This window comes from Echeneis naucrates, chromosome 7 (genome assembly GCF_900963305.1).
Source record: "Echeneis naucrates chromosome 7, fEcheNa1.1, whole genome shotgun sequence".
NCBI lineage: Eukaryota > Metazoa > Chordata > Actinopteri > Carangiformes > Echeneidae > Echeneis > Echeneis naucrates.
The window spans coordinates 8,377,648-8,392,741 of NC_042517.1; the positions used below are offsets into that span (position 1 = coordinate 8,377,648).

Here is a 15,094-nt window from a genome sequence, read left to right on the forward strand (position 1 = left end):
CTTCTTCCAGTCCAGGTCAGCCACAGCAGCTTCATATTCAATGCAGAGATATCAGAGTGATAACTATCTTTTCATTTAACCCTTAAAAAGAAAGAAAATAAAGCACCTTTCCCAAGACGAACTCACTTAAATCTTGTAATCTGGTTTATGTTGTGGGGATGGAGGGTTGGGGTTTATGATAAAATGTACATTTGTGAGTGTGTGAGATTGGGTCCTACTCCAGAAGATTATCCTTGGTCTTTTCATAGATCCCTGTCTCATTTCAATGACAATGGGAGATCAGCGTCAATTAATGCTGCGTGTTTGCATCATGATCCAGAGGGTTGATAGTAAAGCCAGCTTTGAACCCCCAAAGACGAGGCGACATGTAATTACTTCAGCTAATACTGCATTTTAAAGTCAAACCTTCATCACTGTGCTTGCGGTTTTATTCCATCTTTTTCCTGATGTGGTTCCATTTAAAAAGTCCCTAATGATTCTCCATGCAGAATTTTCCTCCTCCATCCCTTCATAAGGCAACTCCTCCCTCTGGCTGTTCATTTATGACGAAGGGGTCTGGATTTCTGTGTGTGTGTGTGTGTGTGTGTGTGTGTGTGTGTGTGTGTGTGTGCCGTCCTCAGTGTGTACATGTCTATGTGGGTGTGGGTGTGAAAGGTCAGTGGGGAGTGAGGCTTCTCATAATCTGGTAATCAAACCAGCTGCCACCAAACCCAACCCCCATCCCTCCATCCTTCACTCCATCTTCAAATTTTTTTGTCTCTATATTTCTGCTTTGCCTCCACGTTTCCTTCCTCGCTTCAAATTACACTTGAACAACCAAATTGTGAATGAATACGAGAGGATTTGATGAATATGATTTGATTTTAGCCTCAGTTAAAAGCATTTAAATCAATACCATGAAGATTTTCGGCACATTATTGCCAAAGGAAAAGCTGATATCACTAATCAATCATTTACAATAAACCCTAAATAGTGAATCATTATCGACTCCCCATTTATTAGTCAAGACAATCTGTCTTTTTTCAATTTACTCCTGATTAAAGACCCTTTTCCTTTTCTTATCTCTCGTTCACTGCCATCTCTCTGACATCCTCCCTCTGTGTCCGTCCACTCTCACCCTCTGTCCAACACACACTTTCCTGTCTTGTTCTTTCTCCTTCTTGCCCTTTCTTTCTTTCCTCTCATGCATTTTATTCTATCTTTTCTCTTGGCCTTATCTTTCACCTCGTTTCACCTTCCTAATGCCTCAGTGCTACTGCAGAAAATTGCCTCCTCGTGCTGTTTTGGTTATTTGTTTTCTTGAACAGCTTATTAGCCTGCTTGTTGCACCAAATTGCTTGACAATATACAGTCCAGCCCAGACCTGCATTGTGTTTGTATCCAGTATAGATGAAACGTGTCCTGAATCTGCTGCTGCAACAGATATTCGTGTTCTCTTTGGGTGGGTTGTGACCTGCTGTGATTCCTATGAACTCATTTTGTACAGACGGGTTTCAGAGAGAGCGAGCACTGTGTTGAATTTGTAACCAGCTCCGGATGAGAGAGAGCACAGGTTGAGATAGAAAGATGTGTTTTCTCCGTGACAGCTCTGTCATACATCTCCTTCCTTCTTTCTTTCCTTCTCTGTGGTTTGTCGAGCCCAAATGCCAAAGGCCTTGAACCAACTTCGTGGCTCCCAAAGCAATGTATAGATTTCCTCAGAGCAGGTTCCTGGTTTCTTTCGTACTGATTCAAACTGAATCATCCTTGCGAGTAACAGTGAAAAGTAGTTCAGGAAATCTCCCATCAATTGTGTTCGTTGCCTCATATTGGAGTCCACTCATGATGACTGTACCAGACTAAGACCACAGGCACAGCCGGTCTGAGAGGCGCTGCATTCAATCCTGTAGCTGTTGACAGATTGGGCTGGACTGGTCTGCTGGATCGACTGCCCTTCTGTTGTTGGTGTGTTCGTCTCACATATGCATGACAACACAATTTAGACTGCAGTTAAGCAACTAACTCTGGTTTGTAGGGTAGCTGAAAAAAAAAAAAAAAGTCCAGAAAATAGAAACGTAACTGACAGCAGATGAATTATTCCATAACTTGTGTAGAATCTGTCAAGAGCAAACTTCCTCAGATTTATTCAGATTTACTGACACATGAGTACTGTCAGCTGCTATCATGGAGACTCTGCACAAGGTGGTTCACATCACAAAACGGTTTCTTGTAGACTTGGAGGGTGAATTTCTGTCAGAATGTTACGCAGTTTTAACAATGAGCATAGCTTTTTCTTCCTTCTTCCACTGAGTCCTTGTGTTTGTATGTGTGTAGATGTGTATGCATTTACATTGTGATGCTGTGCAGTCCTGCTGATATAAGCTGGATATAGCTGTAACCTCCTCACCTTTTTTTCTATCCCTTGACAGTCCTTCCTTTCTGGCTTGTTCTCATTTATCTCTGTCTCTTTACCTCCTTCTGTCTCCTGTTTATCCTTCCTGTCCCTGACCCTGCTCCCTCATGCTGCCCCTTTCATCATATCATATAATATTTTATATATTCTCACCCTCAGTTGTCCTCCCATTATCCCATTTTTTTCCCCACCTCACCTAACCTTTAGTGCAACATTCAAGTATTCATTCGCATAACCTTTTCCCCTCTGCCTTCCTCCTCAGACGGGGTCCACAGCATCTCAGCCCAATGTATGCTCCGTGTCCTCATAATCACCGAGGACATGCTGGGCAGCAGTGTCACCGTGCGTCTGCAGAACATGTCCCAGGAGCACTTTTTGTCTCCACTGCTGGGTAACTTCCTGGAGGGCGTGTCAGCGGTTCTCTCAGTGCCTGTCGAGGACGTTTTTGTTTTTAACATCCAGCCGGACCTGGATGCGGCGCCAGGAGGGATCCTGAATGTCAGCTTCTCTGCTGCGTTGCCGGGTGGACACTTCTTCCCCTCTGAAACCCTGGAGGAACAGCTGTACCTGAACAGGCTGAGGCTGACGTCACTGACACAGATGGAAGTTAGTCCACACGCACATGAATTACACTCTGAAATGCTTTTTTCTCCAAGAAAGCACCCAACAGAGTGTGCAGCACAATGCATTTGCATGCGACTCACATTTAAAGGCACAATCTCACATTTTAATGAAAAAAATATGACATTTAGAATCATTGCAACTCGAAATCTTTGAGAGGTAGCTGATTTTTTTTATTTTTTATTTTTTTCACAATACAATGTGAATCATTTTAGTAGATACAGCAAATACAAATGTCTTGTTTTTATTTATTGTAGATGACTTCACCTCTTCACATCAGGGTTGCGCAGGGTGCTCTTGAATATTAGCAGATAATAAATAATGAAAAAAAGGTTTATATAAGTACTTATACAGATTGATACATGAACGAAAAATTGCCATTGTATGAATAACTCATTAAAAAAGTGAGACGTTCCACTGTGGACATGCATAGCTGCAGCTAGAAATCAGGGTTGGCATGTAATAATAAACAAACAAATAAGTAATCACATATGCAATCCACTAAGCATATCTCATGTGAACTGATGATATAATACCAATGATGTGGAATCACATCCACATGGCCTCATTCAGTAGTACACAGATATAACCATTTTGTGTCCTCATCCATGAAATCGCACACACCTGGATACAGCAGTGCACATCAATAACAGTGATGTTTATGCACTATATGCATTGCAACATCTCTGCGCACCCAAGAGACAGCCTGTCCCAAGGAGCAAAGATTTATGAAGGGGAAGAGGAGGCCACAGCAGTGTCAGGAGATATATAGTTTAAGGCTGAGCGTATATGACTGTATCTCAACAGGCAATGCCACGTAAACAAACTGAATCTAAAACAAGACAGTGTTTTAAATGCAGTGGCCTTAATAGCATATGATAAAGAAAACGATACACTGATTTTACTGAGCAGAAAAAAGGCCAGCAGAAGGGGTAAAACCTGAGAGACAACATCCAAGGCCATAAAATCCAGCACTTCCGACCCCACAATGAGAAGTAGAATATTTCCTCACAAAAACTTTGAGAGTGCCTCGGGCTCTGTTGTCAGGGGAGGGGCACGTGTGTCTGTATGTGTATTTGTGTGTCTCTGTTCCACAGTAACACACAGTATGAACAAAATGAACAACATTAACTCTGTTTATGTGTTTGTCTGTATGTGTATGCCACTCAATCTGTCCTTTGTTGTGTGTCTGTCTGTGTGTGTACGTCTCTGTATGTCTATGTGTGAGTGTGTGTCTGTCTGTGTCTCTGTCCTACAGTAATGTATGAACAAAGTGTACAACCTTGACTTTAATCCTGTGTGTGTGTGTGTCTGTGTGTTTGTCGCCTCTCTCCCAAAGTCACGTATGAACAAAGTGAACTATAGAAAGAAAAGCACAGGTGAAATGAGCATGTTTAATGCGGCGCTGACCCAGCTAACACCCACTCCACGGCCCTGTCCTTGTCCATCATGCCAGGTTCTCCCGTTTGACGACAATGTGTGTCTGCGTGAGCCGTGTCAGAACTACATGAAGTGCATCTCGGTGCTGCGCTTCAACAGCTCAGCGCCCTTCATCTCTTCACCCTCCATTTTGTTCCGTCCCATCCACCCCATCGCGGGCTTACGCTGCCGCTGCCCAGTGGGCTTCACGGGTGATTACTGTGAGACCGAGATCAACCTGTGTTACTCCAACCCGTGCCTGAACGGAGGTGTGTGCGCCCGCAGAGAGGGAGGCTACACCTGTATCTGCCGTGAAGACTACACTGGTGAGTAGAGAGGAGAGGGTGTGTGTTTCTGTGCCGCAGAAGCAAATGCTGATATAACAGCATGTATAACAGATGTATCAAAAAAAATGGTTGTAACATCGGATCATTCATCCCCTTAACTTATATTTGTGTTATTCGTTCTCATTAAGGGACACTTTTTGCTTCAGGCTGCACAATCTTCTATGTCCTCTGCAATTTCTTGAAATCCATGAAGGGAAAGCCTTTCAAATTTGGAATGTATGAAAAGTAGGATATTAGGTCTCTTTGGTCAGTGAAGAGCTAGAGGCATACTGATGGTCATTTGTTTACCTTTATGGCAGTGATTTAGTGGATTGTACAGTATGCAGTGTTTTTGTCTGTGTATTTGTGTGCTTGTTGTGTAACACTTAACTTTATCCTGGTAAACTCAAACTGATTGCTTCTTTGTTTGTGTCACATTCTGACTTCCTTTTTGATCTGCTGCGTTTCCAGTCTTTTATCATGTTGAGCTGAACAACATGAATCTGCCTTTTGGGAGAGCTTACTCCTTCTCAACTCTACCTGATAGTCAGTATTTTAGACACCCACATGCACACACACACACACGCACACACCAATCCACCAGAATGATTTCAGACTGTCTCCCTCTCTCTCATTCCTGTCCCTTCATGCTGCTTTACTGCTTTCGTCTTTAAGTCACTGACTGGTTGTAGAGAAGGATGAATGCTGGGTGTGTGTAGGTGTGTGTGTGTGTGGGTGCGGGTGTGTGTGCGTCAGGAGGATATCTATCACTGCCTTTTATTTCAAATCAAAGGAGAGCTGGGGGAGTGAAGCGACACTTTCCTTTCAAGAGATGAACAGAGTGTTTTCCAAAATCCCACTGAGACAGACAGAAAGCAAGAGAAAGAGAAAATGGTCAAAGGAGACGTTGAGGTAGAGACAGACAGTGAGTGGGAGGGAGAAAGAAAGACGGAGAATGAAGTATGATAGAAGGACGCTGAAAGGGAGGAGGAGGAAGTCAGGAAAGTTTATGAAAGAAAGAGCAAGATGAAAAGTAGTGAGAGGGAAACTGTGGAGGGGTAATGAAATCGTGAGAAGGATGGCAGAAAATCCTTCATCCTGTTGGATTTTGGGCGATACCACAAAGGAATCAAGGGACAGCTGTAGTGAAGTCTTCTGTCATTATCCAGAACAGTGTGTTACATGTTACAATCTATGATTGCATCACAGGGAAGTGTGACAATGGCTGTGGAGGGTTTTAGAGAACTTTAGAATGAAAGCCTTAAACTGTGACTGGTGCTACGACCCAGTCCACAATCCAGTCAGTCCGAGTCAGGTCACTGGAACATTGCAAGGACCGCTTCATAGGTTTAAACATGCAAGTGTCACCGTTGAAGCTGGAAGCTTGGATAACAGAGGATTTGTCCTTGTTTGCATTTTTTCCCAATGCGGCATCTCACAAAACATGTGTGGCAGCTGGACATACCTCAAAGTACACGTCGATGCGTCTGACACACCTTGTGATGGAGTTCATTCACGCCATTTGAAACAGTTTGACGTGTAATGGACCTGCAAGATCCCTGTTTTCACAAAAAACAGCACAGCTTTAACGTGGAAGACAGAAAGGATAAAACAAAGACAAAGCAGACAATTGATAATATAAGAGGAAAAGACAGAAAATTAGGGATGGAGAATGTGAGCTACAGAAAAAAGAGAGAGAAAGGAACGGTGAAACGAGACAGAAGGAGGGTAGAGAAGAGATGGCCATGACAGCGATTCAAGAGACCAAGGAGGCAGCTGAATTCAGAGAGGCTATGGAAGAAGGAGGAATGAAGGATGAGGGGTAGACCAAGGGAAATCAGATGGGTTCTAGATAGGCACTTTTTGTGCGTTTTTTGTGTAGGCGTCGGGTGTTGCGGTGTCTTGTCAGTGCCTGGGGCTAGTAGGAAGAAAAAGAGGAGGAGGAGAATGAATAAACAGGGACGAATTGATTCTGCAACACATCGAAGTCTCCAGACAGTTTTCTCTTTCCTTCGTTTCTTTTTCACTTTTCCATCCAACCTGCCTTTATCAGTCTCCTCATATGCTCTTTGTGACTTCGAATCCCTTTTCCCTCAAACTCTATGGATTGCTCATTCAGGCAGCTGCTGAGCTGGGGGTTTTGACCGAGAGCAGAAACTTTCTTTTCTGATGCGAAAAGTATTTTTCACTCAAAAATAGTAGCTTGCACACAGACACACCTGTGTCTGTTGCACAGTGTGATTTGTGAACAACTATTTGATGATTCTTTCGGGGGTAAAATGGAAAATACATTAAAATAGTATGTAAATTATAAATGAGGAGGAGAGTGTTCTCCCTGAGTGAGCATGTGATAGTCACAATGAATTTTCATCTGATTAAAAATTATTAAAAGGTTCATTTGTACTTCCGCTTCAACTGGCAAATACTTTTAAACAAAGAGCCTTATGTTTATTCATGGTAAATCAAATAAAAGACCCAAAAGTGCTAAGATCAAAGTAGATTTTAAATATGATTACTAAGTTTACTTGCTTCTTCGGCCACTTCACTCCAAGAGCTCCTCGTTCATTAAAGACTAGCATGTAAAACTGGGCTCTGTCAGGGTGACTGATCTTAACCTCGTCCACCAATAAAGCAAAGATGCACAAAGGCTTTCTCAGTGTGTGTAACCTTGAGCTAACCTAAACCACACGTTTAACTCCAGGATGAGTTGGATTTGACACTTTGAAAGAGTTTTGCCCATGAACTTTTACCCACGAGATAATAAGCCCTGCTTTGTAGAAAGGTTAATACTACCTCTACGGGGATAACAAGACACAGAGTGCAAAGAAAATTGTGTGAAATGTTTCTTCAACTGGGGTCATGTTCTCGTTCAGTTAAGGGAAATTTTTGTTCTCAGGTTTAATAAATCAAATTGAATGTATTTTGGCAAACCTTTGAAAATTTGGTGTTTAATGATAACTAACAACTGTATTATTTATGCATGTCAAAGCCACAAATAAGTTAGTCAGATGCTGTTTTTCCATCAGCTCCCTGTAATAAAAAACGAGTAGTCTGTTGAGGGGTCCAGTCTAGTCTAGTCTCTTGTCTCTGTGGGGGTCTGGTCTCTGGTCTGGTCTCAGTGGAGGGGTCCAGTCTCTGGTGTAGTCTCTAGTCTCTGTGGGGGTCTGGTCTCTGGTCTGGTCTCAGTGGAGGGGTCCAGTCTCTGGTCTGGTCTGCTCCAGTCTGGTCTCAGTGGAGGGGTCCAGTCTCTGGTGTAGTCTCTAGTCTCTGTGGGGGTCTGGTCTCTGGTCTGGTCTCAGTGGAGGGGTCCAGTCTCTGGTCTGGTCTGCTCCAGTCTGGTCTCAGTGGAGGGGTCCAGTCTCTGGTCTGGTCCAGTCTATGAGCTGTGGGGGTCGCCATTCCTTGCAGTCCATTATTCGTCACCAATTAGACATGTTAATTCCCACTCCGGGAATCAAACCTGTGACCTTCTTATTGTGAGGTGACAGCGCTAACCACTGGCCCACCGTGCTGCTCAAGTTAAATACATTTAGATCCAGTCACCAATTAACCTAGACATGTTCAGGTGCCCCCAATGGGAAATGAACCTGTGACCTTTTTATTGGGGGGCGGCAGCGTTAACCACTACGCCACCGTGTTTTCATTCATGCTGCCACCAACGGCTGGGCATGGAATTGCACTCATCTATAATCTGATTTTAAGGGGCCCTACAGTAGTGCAAAGAAAAGTTCCCAGTGGAAAGTCAGCCTTAAAGATGGAGAGCAGTGGACAGAGAAAATATCTAATCGTTCTCACAAGCTTAAAAGAAAAATAAATACTCGGGTGATAAAGTGAGATGGGCAGGATGCAGATTATAGAGAACTATATTGAGGATGATGCACCTTATAGAGCTGAGAGAGAGCTGTGGATGTAGACTAAATTAGTTTGTTCAAAGATAAAGTGGCGAGCAGTAAAGAGAGGGACACAGGTAGAAATTAAATCTCTTGGTTATCGTAAGGCAATCTGCAATTTTCACTGGAAGGAGCTAAAATAGAAGAAGAGAGCAGGAGAACAATAGAGAGAAGAACTGTGGCAGGTAGGAGAGATTCGTTTTGGATCTGATAAAGCTGATATGCATGTTACACTGAGAAATTTAATCCAGATGATCGGGGAGGGGCAACAGATCACAAATACAAAAGAAGCTGAACTTGAAGTAGTTAAGATTTGAAACATAATGCTTTAGCTTTTTGAAGAAGGCTGGGCTGGTTTGAACTAAATACTGAAAGTAACGGGAGGAGTGATGTGCAACTGAGAAATTTAGCTGGTTGATGTGAGATTGATGCAATCTAGTCTCACGCAATTTAGTGAGACTGAATCAATTTGGTTAAGGAAGACAGAGTGACAGAGACTGAAGTGAGCAGTGATTTAGTCTGGGGAGTGAGATGAAGCAGTGAGCAGAATGAAGAACACAAAGAAGACGACACAATTATGTTTGGCAAGAGAAGTTACAAAGGCTATAAGAAATGTAGGAAGGACATGAAAAATGTGAAATTATTAATACTATGCACAACTACACACATCATTTTGTTATCAAAGATTAAATAAAGGATATCAATCATTCAGTTGGATTTCTCTCATCTGTGTGTTTTTGGCTAAGGATAATGGTCGTCAAAGTAAACTTTCTACCATCTGCCTAATTGAACAGATTTCGTACTTAGTTCTTACTTCAACATCTTCTGCTGCACAGAACTTTTGAGGCTGTCCCTCATCTTGGAAGTGGCTGCGGATTAAATTGCCCGCTAAATTAATAAATGTGATGTAATGTTATTGATAATGTATACTGTAGTGTAACAGGACCACTGAGTTTTACATGACTTATTTCATATTTCAAAAATATGGCTTTAGCCAACACAAATGAAAATCTCCTGCCAGAACAGGCCTGGAAACATACCTGATGAAGCACCCAACTACCTGGAAAAAATATTTGAGGATGAGTTGAGGGGTGAAACTGAGGGAGAGAGTGAGACATGTTGGCAGAGTTTTCTGAAATAAAAAAGACAAAAACAGAGCAAGTCTGGTTGGGTGAGGGTGTGGGAGTGAGGCGGTGAGAGATTCAAAAGACTCAGCGACATTCATTTAAGAGCTCAGTTATAAATTTAGCGAATGTGTGTGTATGTAACACTTATTAAAAACAAAATTACTTAAAAAAGGGCAACAGAGAGCAAGGTGTGTGTGTGTGTGTGTGTGAGAGAGTGTAGTGTGGTGGATTGAATTACTTTGAGGAAATGAAAAAATTTTGTGGTTGTGTGTTTGTCCTAGTGAGAGAAAGAATAGAACACAAAAGGAATAAATGACTATGGGGGGGGGCATTGAGACCACTTCGTTTTCAGGGTGAGGTTTATAGAACGCAGAGCCGTGTAGGAGGAAAGGAAATAGAGGAAATGGAGACATCTAAACACATGGTAGACACAATATGAAAAAGTACACTGCAGGAGACTTGACTTGCTGAGCTGAGTAGGATAAATGCATTAAGCAGTTTGCGAGGCAGGAAAGAGCAGACTAAATGAGTTTTGAGAAGATAAGTTGGAGAGCATGGAGATAGAGAAGAGGAAGAGGGTAAAGAGAAGCCCCTGCAGCTGAGGTCCCTCCAGGATATTTGTGGGAGATGAGCCCATCATGTGGAGAATTAAGTTCTGTGTTTATAATCTCACTGGTTTAGATGTTGTGGTATATTGGCCACACTGCGTACAGACGGCGCAGTTTTCTTTCAGGCAGAACATAAATATTACTTGTTTCCTGACATTGAGATGCACTCTGATGTAATTTCTGAATCTACCAATACTTCCAGGAAAATACAAATGGAAGTGAGCGTGCCTGATGTCAGGATGGTTCAATGTAACTGAAGGATTTCAATCATGAGACGGTATTGTCATAATACTGAGAGTCAATGCAAAGAAAATCAATCCATCATATTTTTAAGTCTTACATCAATAGTCAGGAGACAACAAACAACTCTTTTTGAAAAGATAATCAAAATTGAAGTTTGAAAAGAAATGCTGTGTTTCACTGCCTTCGAGTCTGTACAGACAGCAAGGAGCTAAGTGGCACAAAGGAAATACAACATACCTTTGTTCGGTCTTAGAGCAGTCACAAGTGTGTGTCAGATCAATATATCATTTCCTCTCCATGGCTGCTGTGTTTTTGTGAATTCACAAAGTATTTCAAGACTGAAAGCTTCCGATATGACAAACAGATTTCTGTTTTCCACTATATTTGTTGGATTTTGTATGTGAAAATGGAAAATTAGTGGAGTGGACTGGAAAGTTGCCCCTTAAATGTAGGAAACAAGGAAGAGGAATGGTAAGTCATAGGGGGAGTGAAAGGGAGGCAGAAGAAAAGGCTGCAGGGTGAACAGAGAATTGAATATATGTGTGGAAGATGGTGGTTATCAATAACCAGGATCTGATCTTTTGAAACAGGCCAAGAACAGGTTAGAGAGGATTGTGGGGGGAGGTGGAGACAGAAGACAGTGGAAACGGCAGTCCTGACAAGGAACAAATACATCAAGAAATGGGTGGCAGGGAATAAAAAGGAAAAGAGGCATCGAAGCAGATAGAGGCTTGTAAGGAAGAAAAGTGCAATAAAAATAAAACAGAAACCCATATGTGCATACAAAAAAAAAAAAAGTTTGTTTTGAGTTTGAAATGAATGACTGAAAACCAAAGTAAAAGAAATATTAGGATGAGACGTAAAGAACCCCTAAAAAAGGGAAGTAGTGGAGTGGAGAGAGAAAAAGCAAATTGAAAAGGGAACACATGAGAGAAAAGGTGAAGGAGCACCGGGAGATAACAGTAACATCAAAGCTGATGTAAACTCAGTCAAGGGAGAGGAGTGAATGTATCTGAGGGAGGAAGAATAACAGTACTTGATGCAGATTGATGCTCAAATAATTTCACATCGTTTGGAAAAACTTTGAATTTTCAAGAAGTCTCAAGCGGTAATCCTTCCTCCAGTCAGATGTGTTATCTGTGGAATACTGTGTGATTTTTAAAATGATCTCTCATTAAAGGAGAATTAATTTGACTTAACACACTGTGTTCATATCGAACTAAGTTTTCTGTAGGACAGTAATTGCCCCATCAGTGCAGTAGTTTACTGTGACCTCAGTAACTGGAATATGATGGGGTATTTTTCTATCAGTGCAATATACAGTTTGTGTGGATATGATGCAACGGTGTTGTGAACCATCATGCTGTATCGAGTCATATATTGGTCCTGGTTGTGGCACATCATGCTTAAAATGAGTTAGTATGGATTTGCCTATTATAAGTTACCTTTTTTTTTTTTTTAAATCATTTTAGGATAATAATACAACTCATTTGATTTTGTCTTTTGTTGTGCTAACCTGTGGTAACAGTCAAACAAAATGGCTGACTCTAACTTACTGAACTCTCTACATGTTGTGCCCTTTGATATGTCCGGCCTTAATAAATGTCTATTCTAGTGCTATATACTCAAGTTTTGTTAGTTTGTGCCAAACAAATAGAAAAGGTAAAATGCATAATTACCTGCAAATTAAAGTTTTTTTTCTTTCCTGAGGAAGAGCTGAGCGTTTAGCATACAACTACCAAAACAATGAATGATTCCTTCAAGTGAGAAAATTTCAGGATGCCACTTAACTAAATCAGATTTCTGACATTATATGTCCCAGAGCATAAAATCTGACAAGCTCTTGCAAGCACTCACTTTTTGTGGAGGTGTAAAAAAGAAAAATGAGTACAGCGAACAATAGTGAGGCTCATGGAGTCAGGGCAAGAGGAAGGGGAAGGCGGAAGCAACTGGGAGTGTTTTGGCCCCTCGGGATGTACCATGTGTTAGGGTGGAGGAGGGGTAATGGGGTAGGAGGTTGGGCGGAGCAAACTAAGATGCCAGGGGGTGGATGAAGAATACTGGCTTTGATGAATAAAACATCTGCATGAATGAAGGGGTGGTGTGAATGCATTAACTAAGGCTGAGAGAAAGACGAGAGGAAGAAAAGAAAAAAGAAATGATGGCAAGAAGTGGAGAGAAATGAAGGGAGGAAGAGGAAAGGAACAGCAAAGGGTTTGTTTTATATATAGAGATATGAGGTGGAGGGAAGATGGGGAAGAAGCAAGGAAGGAACGGGGAGCTAGAGGAGGAAGATGGGGTGAGGGGAAAAGAAAAACGAAGGAGCTGAGTGGAAATGATACTCTGTTTCGAAACAATATCGAAAATGGGCGAGCAGAAAAAACTTCTCAAACTTGACAGATTGTTTGAAGTCTGTTTAGAGTGCCTTGTATTTTCCACTGTGTATGTAAATAGACGTCTTTGTTGCTGGTAAAAAGGTTCATTTTTAACAATGTGAAGATGCCAGTTTCAGCAACTTATAGTTTGTAATTGTTCGGTATTTGCCGATATTGTTAGACTAACCAGTTTGTAAAATTAAAGTTAGAATTGGACTTACTGTCCAGCAGGGAGATGCGTACACTTTGAGTTGAAAGTGTATTTTAACAGCTTTTGGATGTAGTTGTATTTTGTGTATCTACATTTACATCATTAACAGCCATCTGTGTGTGGACATGAGATGTGTTTGTGTTTAGTAGTGTTTAGAAATGTGTGTGTGTGTGTCCTCAGTGAAGTTCACACCTTTGCACCATCTGGGCAAAAGGTGATTAAAAGGCTATTGTTGAGAGCCTGACATGTTTACGCCTGTCTGTGTGTGCATGAGTGTGTGTTGTTTTTTTGTTTGTAGTATTATTTTTGATATCGTATGCATACTCTCATAGCTAATAGCCATGAGCTTTTAGTCTGTCCTCTTTCCACCCTCAATTTATTTCTGTTAGTCTGTCAACCTGTGCACAATTGGATGTGCATAATAAACCAGGATGTGTGTTTGTAGGTGTGTGTGTTTGTAGATGCTTACGCCTAAGTCCCACTGCACGCATAATTCATGAGCTTTAATGTCTATTTATTTATTTTAATATTAATGAGATGGCCTGTACGGATGAATGGCCGCAACAGACGAAGGCAGGGAAATTATACCGTGTTCGATTATGTGTGTGTCTATGTGTGTGTTTCTCTATTTAATTGGTTCCCTGTTGTGTGCACTTACAGAAGTATATGTTTCATGGTAGAGGGCAGATAGGATGAGACAAAGCTAGATAAGGGTAGACAGGTTTGATAATTTGATTGTCCTTGGGCAGTTGTTGTCTGAGCTGGGTGTTGGACTGTCTGTCTTTGTGCGTCCATCCTTGGGGTTATTTGCTGGTGTGAAGTCTGTGTTTGTCAGCCAGACCTGGCAGATAGTGGCTGCCCGTTGGCATGAGGAGGAAGTGGTGTGAGGAAGACAAGTAGTGATGGAGACAAGGATGGACAAGTGGACAACTCCGTAACAAAGAGAGCAAGTGATGGATGGATGGATGGATGAAATGAAGCAGAACAGGAGCAGACTTTGGAAAGAGGCAGAGTACTGACGGGCAAGGAATGATATAAGTTGTGATCAGCCAAGGACTGCTGTAACTGCAAACAGGTTTTAAAATGGACAAAGTCAGAATCATGAGAATCATCTTTTGCTCTACACAAAGATGAGCGATTGCAGTGTGAGCAGCTTTTATCCCTCACATGGAGCAGTGTCAACGATAGACAGTTGATGAGGAGAGAAAAGAAGGAATAAATGAAAGGAAGGTTATTCCAGCTGTTAACTCTCTTTTTTTCCTCATTAAATCCAAATGGTTCCCGACTTTATGAATTCAGTTTGAGTTGTGTTACAGATTGTGCGCATCAGTGTGTCTCTGTATGTTTGTCTTGTGCATTTGTGCGTGTGGTCATGACTTGCCCTCAGGTGTGTCTGTGTGTGGCTCTGTTTTGACTGTGTATGGGAGTGTATGTGTGGGTCTATGTCTTGTGTGTGTCAGATAGTATTTTTGTCCAAATGATGATGAGGAAAAGTGAAAGCTCCTATTGACTTTCAACTACCATTTTTTTTTGTCTGTGTATTTTGGGTGCATGTTTGTGTATGTGTGTGTGGCAGTCAAAGGACTCTGCCAGCAGGCACTTTGGCATCTAAAAGCAACACACACTGCCAACAGAGACAGTTATATGGTAAAACCTAGCTGCCTGAAGGGCAGGGGCAATGATCTGTGTGTGTGTGTGTGTGTGTGTGTGTGTGTGTGTGTGTGTGTGTGTGTGTGTGTGTGTGTGTGTGTGTGTGTGTGTGTGTGTGTGTGTGTGTGTGTGAGGAAAAGAGGGGGAAAGAAATAAGACAGCTTTTTTAAATGCGTGTTAATGCTTTGGAGACTTTTCAGTGTTTGGGTTGTCTATTTTTCGTCCTACTGTT

The 15,094-nt window shown here is 41.8% G+C and overlaps 1 protein-coding gene across 1 annotated transcript in view; it reads left to right on the forward strand.

Annotated features, from left to right (window-relative positions):
* The window catches only part of celsr3 (cadherin, EGF LAG seven-pass G-type receptor 3), a 94,029-nt gene that overhangs the window by 20,872 nt on the left and 58,063 nt on the right, over window positions 1-15,094 (forward strand). Inside the window, exons 3-4 of the mRNA XM_029507497.1 lie at window positions 2,655-2,998; window positions 4,470-4,758. Coding sequence (XP_029363357.1) covers window positions 2,655-2,998; window positions 4,470-4,758 — 633 coding nt within the window. The remainder of the gene's footprint in view (window positions 1-2,654; window positions 2,999-4,469; window positions 4,759-15,094) is intronic.